The 14,171-nt window shown below is 48.4% G+C and overlaps 1 protein-coding gene across 1 annotated transcript; it reads right to left on the bottom strand.

Annotated features, from left to right (window-relative positions):
- Positions 1 to 1,149: 1,149 nt before the first annotated feature.
- Positions 1,150 to 4,714, bottom strand: LOC144134410 (uncharacterized). Its single transcript, XM_077667331.1, has 4 exons — positions 4,509 to 4,714; positions 3,547 to 3,699; positions 2,993 to 3,250; positions 1,150 to 1,356 (listed from the first exon to the last, which is right to left on the bottom strand). The coding sequence occupies exons 1-4, from the start codon at positions 4,659 to 4,661 to the stop codon at positions 1,150 to 1,152; spliced, it is 771 nt and encodes a 256-aa protein (XP_077523457.1). The 5' UTR covers positions 4,662 to 4,714.
- Positions 4,715 to 14,171: the final 9,457 nt, after the last annotated feature.

Raw genomic sequence — 14,171 nt, 5'->3', positions numbered from 1 at the left:
TGAACGAAAAAAGGGGGATTAAACATATGCTCAAGAAGTGTCACATCGCGCAAGAGACACCAGGATTATGCTACGAAGTTCGCGCCGCAAAAGCGGGATTCGGAAGTGCATCCAGGAGCTACGCTGGTCCAACGCGCAATGAGAGTGCATAATTTTAGATTCATTCTACTGCGTTAGGAGTGCGGCCATATTTTGTAGAAATATCCGCCGTCTGCATTTAGGTATGTGCGAAGCCCCGCCCTTCAGCTCTTCTAGTGGCTCAAAGCGCATTGGGGTACCCTTCGTGAACCCTGTGGGAGTGGGGGGTGGCTCTTCGAAGCACCCGTCGCTAAAAAATCATGAGCTACCACGACGCTCTGCCGCCCACTCACTCGAACTACATGCCGCCCCCCCCCCCCTTTGTTCGTCCCGCAAGTCTCCACACAGCGGAAGCCCACGGAGAAGTGAGACGAAGAAGAGATGGCAAAATTAATTACAAGGATGCATTAGGAAAGCAATGCGAAAAAAAGTGTGGGTTTAACTGCGGTTATACCCGGAGGTCGACGATAGCATTTTGGTGATGGCCCAGGACAAATTTGGATGACGCCATCGTTTCGGGCATGTACAGTCGTTGTTGAACATAAATATTGGTTAAGGTCAAATTACGGGGGTGGCCAGAGGAAAATTTTTTTAAAGAACCTGGGTAAAATTTGGAGGCCGGCATCGTGGCGGGCATGCACATTTCGAGCTATATCGATTTTGCTCCAAACCGACGAAGGTCAAATTTCGGCGGTGGGCCGGGCAACTTTTTTTTTTAATGACACGGACTAGATTTGCAGGTCACGATTGTATCGGGGTCATTCAATTATGGTTGGACATCGATTTTGGTTCAAAATCGCCAAGGTCATTTACTTGCTATGCTGTGCTTCTCAAGGTTAAACCAAGGTCAAATCAAACGCGGAATAGTGAGCGACTTTTGCATAGAGCACAGCTGCTGCACTGAAATTGTATAAAATTAGTGCTAATGTATATTTATTATCTTATACACCTGTGCATTTCTTTCCTTCTGTTTGGTAAAAGTTGCTTGCCTGAGGTTGTCACATAACCCGTCGCAACCAACTGAGCCAACCGACAGAGTTCAGCTGCAAGAGAATAGCTTACGGCCTGCGATCATCCTTTACGCCGGTAGAGGGCTTGTTGCAGGGGCTGTTCCAAATGCAGCGCCTCTTGTAACCCATACGGGTGGGGCTGCACAGCAAAGTAGATGCGGCTAACCATGGTGCATAGCAGTGACAGCGACATGGCCAGCCGGATGATCCCACGGGCCGCGTCAGCCGTCAGCTTGCACGACAGCTGGCAGCACTCTCGTACGCGTGCCTGCAAACAGCAGCACCCATGTCTGTTGAAAAAACTTATCTTCAAGATTGAATTAGTCACAGCCTGTGGTACTTTATTCAACCTCTTTTAGACGCGAGCAAAAGTTCTGTTAGTCAGCTTTCAAACAAAAATATATTTGCAAAGTCTCGGGGTTGCCACGAAATCAGAGGATAAATGTTCAACAGTATATGCAACCATTTCACTGTGGACATTCATTAAGCGCTGTGTTGCAGGTGCTCTCAATGCTTTAAAAATACATGCAACAACGTATCATGACGATAATGTAGTCAAATGTATGCGCAGCAGAATGAATATTTCAGCCAGATTCATCCAGCTGGGTGCTCGTGAAACGTAAGCTTTATTTGACGGCTGAGAGCAAGGAAAAGTTTTAACCAATCGAAAGTTTAGGATCGCTCCTTACATCACCCTTTCTGTAACAAAAGCTTGAAAATGTGATGGCTTGAAAGCACTGTCAGTATTACTTCCAGTCTTTCAATACCACTCAAACTGGAGAATTGACGCATTTTTTTTTTTTACAGACCCTAAACAGACTTGCATTTACCCGGGATTTGACAACAATATGCGTTCAACTGGCCACGCTCAGTCACGCTTTGAAGAATGTGTTTTTAACACTGAGGCCAAAAGCAATAAGGTTGTTCAAAAATCTTCAGGGGAAAGGCTTTCCATTTGAGCCGCATAATAGGGTCACCACGGCACTCTTAACGACCAAAGGGCCTTAAAATGCAAGGAGAAGGTTCACTCTCCCTGTGAAGAAGCTTTCTGCTTAACGTCTCCTTTGAATGCTCCATGTAGCGGAGTATTGAAGGGACTTTAATTCCACTGGAACTGAACACTGTGGCCGGTATACTTTTGACGGGGCTGTGCGTGGTGTCCCGGTACCGAAAGTTTTACAGCGGTGAAACTTGAGAAAGATGGAGAGGCGTGAGAAATCGTTAGCTTTTATCTTCCGCGGCGTCTTCCTGCAGAACAGCTAGGCGCTGAGCTCAGCTATTGAAGGGTCAATGAAACATTTTTCAAAGTGCTTAAAAAATGCAAGATTGTCCAGACTAAACGGCGCCGAGCGCTCATGCCGTGTGTGTCCTCAAAATCGAGCCGGCAATTTACAAATAAAATATTGATGTCATCGTTCCCCACCAGAATACTGCCGCACTACAGTCATGCGCCTCGCATGACCAAAGTCGGAGGGGGCTGTTATTGGTCGGTAAAAACCGCTACGTCGTTACAAGAAGGAGCATGCAGGAGGTGGCTTGGAAAACGGTTTGCTGGACATGGCGGCCCCTCTCACCCTTCCAGACCTTCCCTCCATTGTCGTGTCGTGGCAGAGGAGCATGCGGCTAAAAAAATTAAGAACCACGACGGACGAAATATTGCTGGGCAGAGCTAACACTGACTTGTAACATTAATTGTTACAGGTCAGAGCTACCGGTTACACGTTACATTGTTGCAGGTTACAGCCGGACAGAAAAATGAATGAAGGGATAATAAAGGAAGATTTAATGTGCACGCGTCTTCTACTTTTCTTACCCTCGGCGCCACCCTTTTAAGAGGTTTTTCGATAGAAACAGCTATTACCTTTGCGCAAAGAAAACCCAGAGCCTTGGTCATATTTGCTTACGCGCTTGATAAATGCGTCCGTGGAGATGAATTTCGAAGAGTTGACGAACGGAAGGAGGTCCATTGCGTGCATGGTGGCCACGTCGAAGAGGAGCAGGTCCCGGATTGAGCGCGGGTCGACCAGAAGCACGAGGCCGGCGATGGGTAGGGCGGCAGTGATCGAATCGGGAATCCGAAATTTCAGGCGGAGAACCAGCGCTGCGACAACCAAGCACAGGCCTGCGACAGCTTCGCTGCTCCAAGAGTTGAGGGATGCCTCCTGAGCGTAGTTCCGAGAAAAAAAAAATCAGTGAAGACGGAATTGCTAATCGCGGGCAGGAAAAAAGCTCCCGACGCTCTTATGAAGCGGCCTAATGCCGTTTATGGCAGCACACGTTTATCCTGCACAGAGGAACAAGTAGTAGCGTGCTCTAAAGGATGCTGCGGTCGGCATACACCAGTGTCTGAGAGATAGTGTGATTTGACCAATCGGCCGCTGAAAGAATTTTCAAGTGCATGCTTTTCTTGTGCAAATTTCCAGAGATACCACATCATTACGAAGAGCTTGGTTTTTACCTTGAATCTAGGAGCCTGGATGGAAGGAGATAGGCAGTAAGCCTCAACCATCAATTCGTCTTCCAGACTCCTGTTGCCCAGCGAACAGGTGAGGAGCGTGTCGTTGGAGTACCAGCACTGGCCAGATGTGAGGTGGCTGCAACCTGTCCCGGGCTGAAGAAAGAGTGATTGTGAAGCTCTGATGTCTTTTCTGCGACATAAGCGTCTTCGAATTTTGGTAATTTCAAACCATACTAAAAAAATGTCAAGAAACCAATGCGATTCGTGCGCAAAGAATGCGTTTGCATCAATGTTCCCCGCGGACGGACCACCAGCTGCCTCTGACGAGTTCAGTTCAGACCGTGCAAGCGGGAGGCTTGATCCCATCCGTCAATCACCGCGCGACAAACCAAATCCCCGGCTTCACTCTCGGGCTACAATCAAGCAATCACAATGTGACGCGCTGTAGTCCCCACCCCTCGACTCTGATTAGCGACAGCAATGTCCTCTACGTTACCCGTAGCATCCCGCGCTCTCTTCGCACTTAAACAGTCATCTCCCTTCAAACTAGAAACTTCTTTTGCCGCTTTCCACTTTGGCAGATTTCAAACCTCCAGGAATAACTTAAAGGCCCCACTACAGGCTCAAAGGCAAACCATGTTGCCCGAAGCCTTTTACCATGTCGGTCCCTCTTAGGGCCATGGTACAGATGGCAAAACGCGTGTCCAGAACATGCTCTGGGTGCGTTTCAGGCATAGCCCGCGACACCTAACGATACTATTTAGTTAAAAATGGTCTGGATGTAAGAATGTGCAGTTAAGCTCATGATTTCATCGTTATTTCTTGCCTTGCTGGTCGCAGCAGCTTTGGGTGCTGCGCAACACACAGTTCGGTCTTTCTAGACAAGTGTATTGCCCTCTGCACAAGAAAGCAAAGCTTGGCTCGACCAGGCTGTGAACCTTTGGGGATTTTAGCCGACTTACGTGTGCACATGTGGTCGCCAGGCTTGGAAGCGGGCCGCAGAACGACACAGCGTACTTCGCCAACACAGCCAAGATTGCGCTGGTGAAGACCTCGTAGAAAAGAATGACGGGCAGCAAGGAGACTACCAAAGCCACGAACATGACGAAGAACATGGCGACAGCAAAGGCTGGCTGGATTCGGTCGCGTCTTCGCTCTTATAGATCCAGGTTTCCCTGCGACAAGCGCGGCCTACTACAATGCACAGTGAAATAAAAATGGGCGGTGCGTGGTGATCCACAGCTCCTTCACCGCAACTAAAGCGCCGTTTCTCGTATTTCTGGAGCACTGGTGCGTGTCGAATATTTGCCTATCTTCTTCTTTTAAGCCCTGAGCGGTGTAGGGCAGCGGCAGTAATTATCAATCCTTTCATAAAAAGTAATAGATGCGCTGTTTTCTAGTCAGCGCCCCACTAAAGAATTCGTTCAGTTTTTTCGTGCCATAAGATCGGTAATAATGCACATTAAAACGAGAAAAGCGTTGTACTGCAAAAATACCAGGAGCAGCACTTCCGAATAAAAGCAAAGAAGATAAGAATGCGGTTGAAAGCTGTAATTAAGCCTGAGATCATCAACATCAATCTGCAGCAACGTTCTTGAGATGGAGATGGCAATGAGAAGTGAGGCAGTGCAAACAAACTGGTGCCAATAACTGGTGCCAATAAACATCGCTTTAATAAAATCTCCTTTAACGTCATTAACCTTATGATCAATACTTTTCCTTTGTACTTAGAGTAAGCAACTTCAATGGTGCCGGGTATTTATTTTTGGTGAGGCCGTTCCACGTTCATTGGTTTTCAGCCAGGTTTCAGGGTAGCTCAGCAGGCTTGAGTAATGTGAGGTTGCCGCCGCGCTGTTTGTAGGCGTGCCTTTAACCTCCCTGGTAATGAAAACTTTTATTACATTCAGGGCAGCGTCAAACGGCTGCGCGCCGGCTCAAGAAAAACTCAGAACGCTGCCCTGGATTCGTATTATACCTGGCCAAGATCAACCCCAAATAGCGAGCAGCAATGAGGTGAAAGTGCCGCTGGCCTATCCTAAAATGCGCTACCTGATGTTGCAAAGCATTGTTTTGTATCGAGTAGAAGATTGAGCACATGGTTAAATTGCTAGAACATTACTTCGGTCATTGTGCGAAAGCACCGCCGTCATTGAAAACCCATCTCCGAAACGCTGCACGCGTATGACGTCATCATCCCACCTAACGTAATAGGAATCCGGTGTCTCCACCGACACGTACCTAAAAGCGCGATTGAGGTGTCCATTGACCAGGGATCCAGTTATGCGCCTTTCCATTTCTCAAAATCAATGGATTCTAAACCTTTCGCTGATAATTGCCTCAGTTTGAAGGTGGGCGCCACAGCCTACTCACAGCACGATCAGGGTGAAACTTTTCTTTATGCTTTATGGGAGCTTAACGTTCAAAAGCGATCCAGGCTATGAGGGACGTCGTAGTGAAGGGCTCCGGAAATTCCGACCATCTGGATTTCTTAAACATTCACTGATATCGCACAGAGGGGCGAGCGATGGCGTAGAGGTAGAACATCCGCCTCGCGTGCAAGAGGACCGGGGTTCAAATCCTGGTGCCGCGCAATTCTCCACCGGGTTTAAAAAAAAAAAAGAAAAATCCGCGTGTCGATGGAATTGCATAACCAGGCCTGGAGTGCGGCCTTATCTCGGTGACCAGAACCGACAACGCACTCTCTCACCAGAGCAGGATTTGGCCACCCTGGTGTAGTACTTGGCCACAACCTTCTATGATCAAACCAATTAACCCTCGGCCCTCAGTCCCCAGCGGCTGCAGAGCAACTGACCACGGCGGCGGTCAGACCTGTGACGCAGCGGAGGGTGCTAAGAATCTCTGGCTCCGGACAGGCCGCCATTGGAATCTGAACCTGGCAACGTTTAACGCTAGAACTTTAGCTAGTGAGGCTAGCCTAGCAGTGCTGTTCGAGGAACTAACGGGAATTAAATGGGATGTGATAGGGCTTAGCGAAGTTAGGAGGACAGGTGAGGCGTATACAGTACTAAAGGACGGACACATACTGTGCTATCGCGGGCTAAAGGATAGACGAGAACTAGGTGTGGGTTTCCTCATTAATAAGGATATAGCTGGCAACGTAGAGGAGTTCTACAGTATTAACGAGAGGGTAGCAGCAATAGTAATTAGGCTGAATAGGAGGTACAAGCTGAAAGTGGTGCAGGCCTACGCACCCACATCCAGCCATGATGACCAGACCGTTGAAAGCTTCTATGAGGACGTAGAATCAGCAATGAATAGAGTAAAATCGCAGTACACTGTACTGATGGGCGACTTCAATGCGAAGGTGGGCAAGAAGCAGGCTGACGACCACGCGGTAGGTGACTAAGGGATAGGCTCTAGAAATAGCAGGGGAGAGTTATTAGTCGAATTCGCGGATAGAAATAATTTACGGATCATGAATACCTTCTTCCGCAAACGAGAAAACAGGAAGTGGACCTGGAAGAGCCCCAATGGTGAGATTAAAAATGAAATCGACTTCATACTATGCGCTAAACCTGGCATCATTCAGGATGTGGCCGTCCTCGGAAGGGTGCGTTGCAGCGACCATAGAATGGTAAGGTCTAGAATTAGCTTAGACTTGAAGAGGGAACGGAAGAAGCTAGCGAAGAAGAAGACCATTAACGAGTTAGCCGTAAGAGGGAAAGCACAGGAGTTTAGGATAGCGCTGCAAAACAGATACTCGGCTTTAACTGAGGAAGATGATCTTGATGCTCATTCAATGCACGATAACCTGACATCAATAATTACGGAGTGCGCAGTAGAAGTAGGCGGTAGGACAGTTCGAAAAGATACCGGGAAGCTATCTCAGGTGACGAAAGATCTGATTAAGAAGCGCCAAAACATGAAGGCATCTAACACTACCGATAGAATAGAACTAACGGAGCTATCAAAGTTAATAAATAAGCGCAAGGTAGCCGACATAAGGAAGTTTAATATGGAGAGAATCGAGCATGCTATAAAGAACGGAGGTAGCCTAAAAACAGGGAAGAGGAAACTAGGCATAGGTAAAAACCAGATGTATGCATTAAGAGACAAGCACGGCAATGTCATTAGCAATATGGATAAGATAGTTAACGTAGCCGAAGAATTCTACACAGAGCTGTACAGTAGCCAATGTAATCAGAGCGCCAATGAGAAAGACAGCAGTGCACAGCAATGCGTCATCCCGCCAGTAACGAAAGATGAAGTAAAGAAAGCCTTAGAAGCAATGAAAAGGGGAAAAGCAGCTGGGGAGGATCAGGTAACAGCAGATCTGTTGAAGGATGGAGGGGACATCGTGCTAGAAAAACTAGCCACCCTGTATACGCAATGCCTTATGACCTCGACTGTACCAGAAGCTTGGAAGAATGCAAACATTATCTTAATTCATAAGAAGGGAGACGCCAAGGACTTGAAAAATTACAGGCCGATCAGCTTACTATCCGTTGCCTACAAAGTATTTACTAAGGTAATCGCTAATAGAGTCAGGGCAACGTTAGACTTTAATCAACCAAATGATCAGGCAGGCTTTCGTAAAGGATATTCCACAATAGATCATATTCACACTATCAATCAGGTGATAGAGAAATGCGCAGAATATAACGAACCTCTATATATAGCTTTCATTGATTACGAGAAAGCATTCGACTCAGTGGAAACCTCAGCAGTCATACAGGCATTGCGTAATCAGGGGGTAGAAGAGCCTTATGTCAAAATACTGGAAGATATATATAGCAACTGCACAGCTACTATAGTCCTCCATAAAGTCAGCAAAAAAAATTCCAATAAGGAAGGGCGTCAGGCAAGGAGACACGATATCGCCAATGCTGTTCACCGCATGTTTGCAGGAGGTATTTCGAGGCCTGAATTGGGAACAGTTGGGAATAAGAATAAATGGAGAATACCTAAATAATCTGAGATTTGCTGATGACATTGCCTTGCTGAGTCACTCAGGAGGTGAACTGCAAATCATGATCAACGAGTTAGACAGGCAGAGCAGATCGATGGGTCTAAAAATTAACATGCAGAAAACCAAGGTAATGTTCAACAGTCTAGCAAGGGAACAACAGTTCACAATTGGCAGCGAGAGCCTAGAAATTGTGCCGGAATACGTCTACTTAGGGCAGGTAGTGACAGCTGATCCGGATCATGAGAGGGAGATAACTAGAAGGATAAGAATGGGGTGGAGCGCATATGGCAAATTCTCGCAGATCATGAGTGGCAGTTTACCAATTTCCCTCAAGAGGAAAGTGTACAACAGCATAATCTTACCGGTACTCACCTACGGGGCAGAAACGTGGAGGCTAACGAAAAGAGTTCAGCTTAAGTTAAGGACAACGCAGCGAGCCATGGAAAGAAAAATGATAGGTGTAACGTTAAGAGATCGGAAGCGGGCAGAGTGGGTGAGGGAACAAACACGGGTTAATGACATCCTAGTCGAAATCAAGAGAAAGAAATGTGCTTGGGCAGGGCATGTGATGCGAAGGCAAGATAACCGCTGGTCTTTAAGGGCAACGGAGTGGGTTCCAAGAGAAAGTAAGCGTAGCAGGGGGCGGCAGAAGGTTAGATGGGCGGATGAGATTAAGAAGTTTGCAGGCAAAGGGTGGATGCAGCTGGCAAAGGATAGGGTTAATTGGAGAGACATGGGAGAGGCCTTTGCCCTGCAGTGGGTGTAGTAAGGCTGATGATGATGATGATGATGATATCGCACAGTACGCGGGCCTCTAGAGTTTCACCTCCATCGAAATTCCAACGGCGCGGGCCGGGATCGAATACGGGTGTTTCGAGACAGCAGTTGAGCTCAAGTCCACGCAAAAAAAAAGTGTGGTTGCCCACAGAACCTACGCCCATGACCTGACACAAGCTACGATCAGAAAGGCCACTGGCCACTGTTTGAAGATCTAAAGTGGAAGTGCACAAAATGGAGCATAATGCGCTGGCTCAGCAACAGTAGAACTGCTTCGTGTAATTCTACAACAGCTAGATGTTATTTGGACCGCCCTAACCTATCAATGACTGCTGGGGGGAGTCAATAATAAATGCCTCGCATTACGCAAGAAGCGAAGTGAGAATTATAACTTTTTATTTCTCTAATTCCGCAAGAAAAAAAAAGTCAGAAAAGCATTTCTTGTTGTGATTTCAAATTTTGGCCATGAAAGGGTTAAGCCATCAAGTGCTACGGCGCACGCTTTCAGCATTTGTTTAGAACATCCTAACGAACCTGTGCTTTACTCTTAGGGTAAGCAGTGAAACGAACATTTGGCGTGCGCCCGTGCTCAGAGTGAATAGTTACGACTGAACTTTATTTGCTCCAAAGCCGAAGGGACATGGGAAAAAAGAATCGCTGGAAAAAAAAAAAAGCCCCGCGAGCCTTGACACTCCGCGTCTTAATCCTGTGCATTGTTGATGGAAAAAACGCATTACACCAGGAAAGAGGCGACAAAACAAAACGAGGTACAGAGGACAAGCGCTTGTCCTGTGTACCTCGTCTTGTATTGCCTGCTTCCCAGTGTAGCGTATTTTGACCTGCACTACGCCATGTAAACCCGATTTTACCGTGCCTGGCCCAGCTCTCCATTGAGCATGCGCCGAAATATTCTTGATGGGGGGGGGGGGGGCTGAGTTAAAATCAGAAGGCACGCACAGTACTCAAAGAATACAAAAAGAAAAAAGGTGGCGTTGAAACCTGGAATCGAACCAGGGCTTTTGGCGCTCGAGATGGGGACACTTCCACTCCGCCACACAAGCTTTTCTTTTCTTTGTTGCATGGAAATAGGGCCGTAAAGAAAAATCTAAGCATGCTTAGGCCACAAAACACTCCGCCACGACAGCTCTTTTTTTTTTGTCTCATTGCAACTCCGCCGTGACGGCTCGACGTTTGAACATGAATAAAGGGGCATCAAGTGAATGCACGGGTTTCTTAAAAACGTATCTTCAAGATCTGTACTGAGGCCTACACGAGTAATTATGAGCACGTGTTGTGTCTTCGTCATGCTAGAGTGCTGCGCGTGCGCAGAACACTTCCATTCCTTCTTTCCGCTCCTACTTCCTATTCCACTTCAGGGGATAAAAGCCATCACACGCCCCAGATAAACGTCTTCTACGTTCGAGCTGTCTGTGTCTCGTAACTGTCCGGGCCGCAGGCCGTGGCTATACAGCAGATCGTAAAATAAAGTTGTCAGAATGAAGCGTGTAACATGCATTTCAAGCGCAATTCCTCCGGGGTTGGCGTGCAGTCGAAGCACCATCCTGTAAGCACGCACTGAAACCCCCCTTCGCCATGCACGGTGCTGGCCCGGCAGATGGCGCGCGTATCTTCTGAGTCTGCGCCTTCCCTGAATGCTGATGTGCCACCTAATTCAGCGGGTGCTCGACCACGAGGGAAAGCTATCGCGTTTCACTCTTAAGGCGGAGCTTGAGCGTCTCTTTTTTTTTTTTTGTAGCGAGAGCTACACTGGGGCTACCAGTCGAGCATTTCTCGGTACATGGAAGAGGCCAGTTGCGCGCATGCGCCGTTACCAGGGCAACTAACAGGAGCAAAGGGCAGCGCGCACTTCGCTGTCGCCGCGGCTGCGCGCCCGCTCCACCGTCAAAGCCGAGCATCACGTCACGTGGATGAGCACTTAAGCGCATGCGCCGATACCATGGTAACCAGAGAGACTCCATAGCTGCTCCGCATTCCTTTTCGCCGTCTCGCCGCACTCCGCTCTATCACTCGAACCCCGCGTCGCATGCGCAGGATTGTGTATAAAAGGCGGAGATGTAGTGGGCGTCTGTATCACAACGTTTGATATGCATGCATAGAAAAAGAGTCCAGCCGCTGCTAAACGGCGGCATACAAAAGAGAAGGTTAACTCTTCTGATCGGGAGGTTGTCACCTGGCACTTGGCTTGAACAAAATAAGAACGCTGGAGTATGTGTGTACGTGAAACAAGGTATCACCGCTGTCCGACATGTCCCCCTTCGATCGCGGTGAATAATGGTGAAGCCTGCTGTGTTCGACTTCTGGAAAAACGGCCTTATCATCCAAGGAGTATACGTGGCACCGGCAACATGTGTCAAGCAGACAATTGATGTGATAATTGCCATGTGTATACCAGCCTGCGCCACGGTTTCACAGTTGTGTGTGACTTTGGGTGCTTTCAACAGGAAACAGGACTCTCTTAGTGAGCGTATGAAAGAAAAGTTTGACATTAATTTAGCTTCCGACCCACACGTCCAGTCTACGTAATGGGGAACTACTATGGAGCTTGTAAACTAAAAAGGCTCTACCAAATCGATGTAATATATCGGCAAAATTTAGACCACTGCATGCTGCTCGTCAAAGATCATCAGGGAGACTTCGTCTCTGTCAAGCAAAATGAATAAACGATGTATGCACTTTGGATTGGAAAACATTTAATTCGTCAGAAAAGGCAGAATTCAGACGATCCGTGCTAGGTGGCTATCAGTCCACGGCTGACAGCGACCTGGGTAGCCCATTCAATGACCCGGGTTTGAACTCCCAAGTCTGAGCTGACCAACACGGCCTCCCACTGCTCGAGAGTAGGAACCTGTATTAGAGATTTAGGGGGCGGCTCCTCTTTACAATTCCACAATAGTTGATCATTAGTGGCTAAATCACCACATAATGTACATGCAGGGTCGTATTCACCAGGGTAAAATTTTGGCAACAGGTAAGGCGTCATGAAGGATCGCGTCTGGAGTCGCCTCCAAGTGGTCTCCTGCTCCTTATTAAAGGCTTTGTCTGGAGGAGGGAATATCCTCCTTTCAAGTTTAAAATGATTAGTAATATCGTGAAAAGATGATAGGCCGTCCTTCGAAAAACTCTCAGCAACGACAGCGTCCCCTGCTCGGTTGACGAATCCTCGAGCTGTTATGTGTTTGTCACAAAATTCGGCGCATTTTCGAAAAAACCGGCGCTGCGCCTAAGCGATCGCACCCGCGCGCGGTAAAGGAAAACAACAAAAAAAAACAGCGCGGAAGAACCCCCGGAGAGCGCGTAAACTGTTCGTAGTCTATTCACTCAGCTCACCGGCGGGACGCCAAAGTAAACATAGACAAGCGCGGCGTCGATTTTTTTCGAATGTCGGAGAAGTTTTTGCTCGTTGTCGACGAAAAGGGGGTAACCTTGACCGCGCCAAAGTGAAACGCTCTCCCCTTCGCTCCTGCACCGATGACTCAGCGTGCCGCGAATGACCTAGATTGTTCTAGATGGTGGTTTCCACGCTCGATCAATGGGGTCGCGCGCCCGGCGCCAGAAGGTGGAGTTTGTGCAGTTGAAGCTGCGAGTATGTGCGCGCCTGCCCTGGCACGAAGAACAAACAGACGAGGACTGCGCCAATAATGAGGGGCTTCAACCGCTGTCGGTTAGCCCGAGCCGCCGTTCAAGCTTCCAGGAAGCGCGTCCGCTCGACTCCCGCGAGAACACCACTCGCCCAGCCCGGACCAGCGAGGAAACGTGCGCCAATCTGCGGATCGGCCCCGTCGTGCTCCTCAGGTCGTCGGACGGTCGCAGTGAAGAAATCGTGTTTTGTTTATTTGTCCCTCTCTCGGTGTGTACACTTTAGGTGCAAAGATTTTGTTGAATTGTATCTCTCTCTATTGTGACTTTGCATGAGTTGCATTGTATTGGTGAATCACTTTGTATGGGCTCGTACGAGTGATTGTGAACTCCTCTGTATCGTCTCTTTGCTGTATGAACTTTGTTTTGTTTTGTGAACCTTTGGCTCCGACCCATTCTCTGGCTTGCGACCGGCGAAAGCTGGGCACCAAACGACCAACTCCCTTGTCACTTGGTAGCTGGTCTCCGGCTCAGCTTGCCACGCTGAGTCGAGGGCATCTCTTTTGTGACCGAGACCGCTACCCCCACACGTTCTAAGGGTGTCTGGGAGCGCACGCAAAAGTGCGCGAAGTGGTGACAGCACTCAATATCTCTCATTGCTAAACGTACTGTGACCACAACAAACTCAGCCAGGGAAACGTACCTCTCGCTACGTAAATCCTGGCATAGCCGAGCTAAACCACTGCCAATTTTTTCCCATCAATATGCACAACCAACTTGCCCCCATTGCTGCCTGGTTTGTGTATTGCTTTGGCTGCTCTCCACTCATCTAGACGGCGTCGGCCAGTACCCACATCCATCGCCTGTGGCAGACCATGTTCGAGAAGCTGCTGGCAGTGCGCCTGGCCCGTCCTTTATCGTAGTCCCACGTGTCGCAAGCAAACGTCCTGTCGGGTCCTCTGTCATTACCGACTGGGAGACGGACGTAGGCACAGCACTAGCTGTAGCCGCCCTCTTCATGTGGTGGGAGCTCATCGTCTGCTACGGCGCCGTTAGTTCTCGTTCCCGCCACTGGGGCCGCCTTGCACCGCTAGATTGCATTGGGAGCTGCGAAACTGGTTAAATTCTTGTAATTTTGGCGCACACGACCGTGACCTAGTGCACCTAACGCGGCTTCCTAGATTCTCGAAAGAGCCTAGCTAACAGAGAGCGCTAAAAAATTCCTACATGGAAACTTGCTGGAACTGACAGATGGCGCTACATTCCCTCACGTTATTTGGGTTTAGTGCTCGGCGCACGCTAATTAGTTTTTGAGAAAAGG

This window comes from Amblyomma americanum, chromosome 5 (assembly GCF_052857255.1).
Source record: "Amblyomma americanum isolate KBUSLIRL-KWMA chromosome 5, ASM5285725v1, whole genome shotgun sequence".
Taxonomy (NCBI): Eukaryota; Metazoa; Arthropoda; class Arachnida; order Ixodida; family Ixodidae; genus Amblyomma; species Amblyomma americanum.
This window is presented reverse-complemented; position numbering and strand designations above follow the sequence as displayed.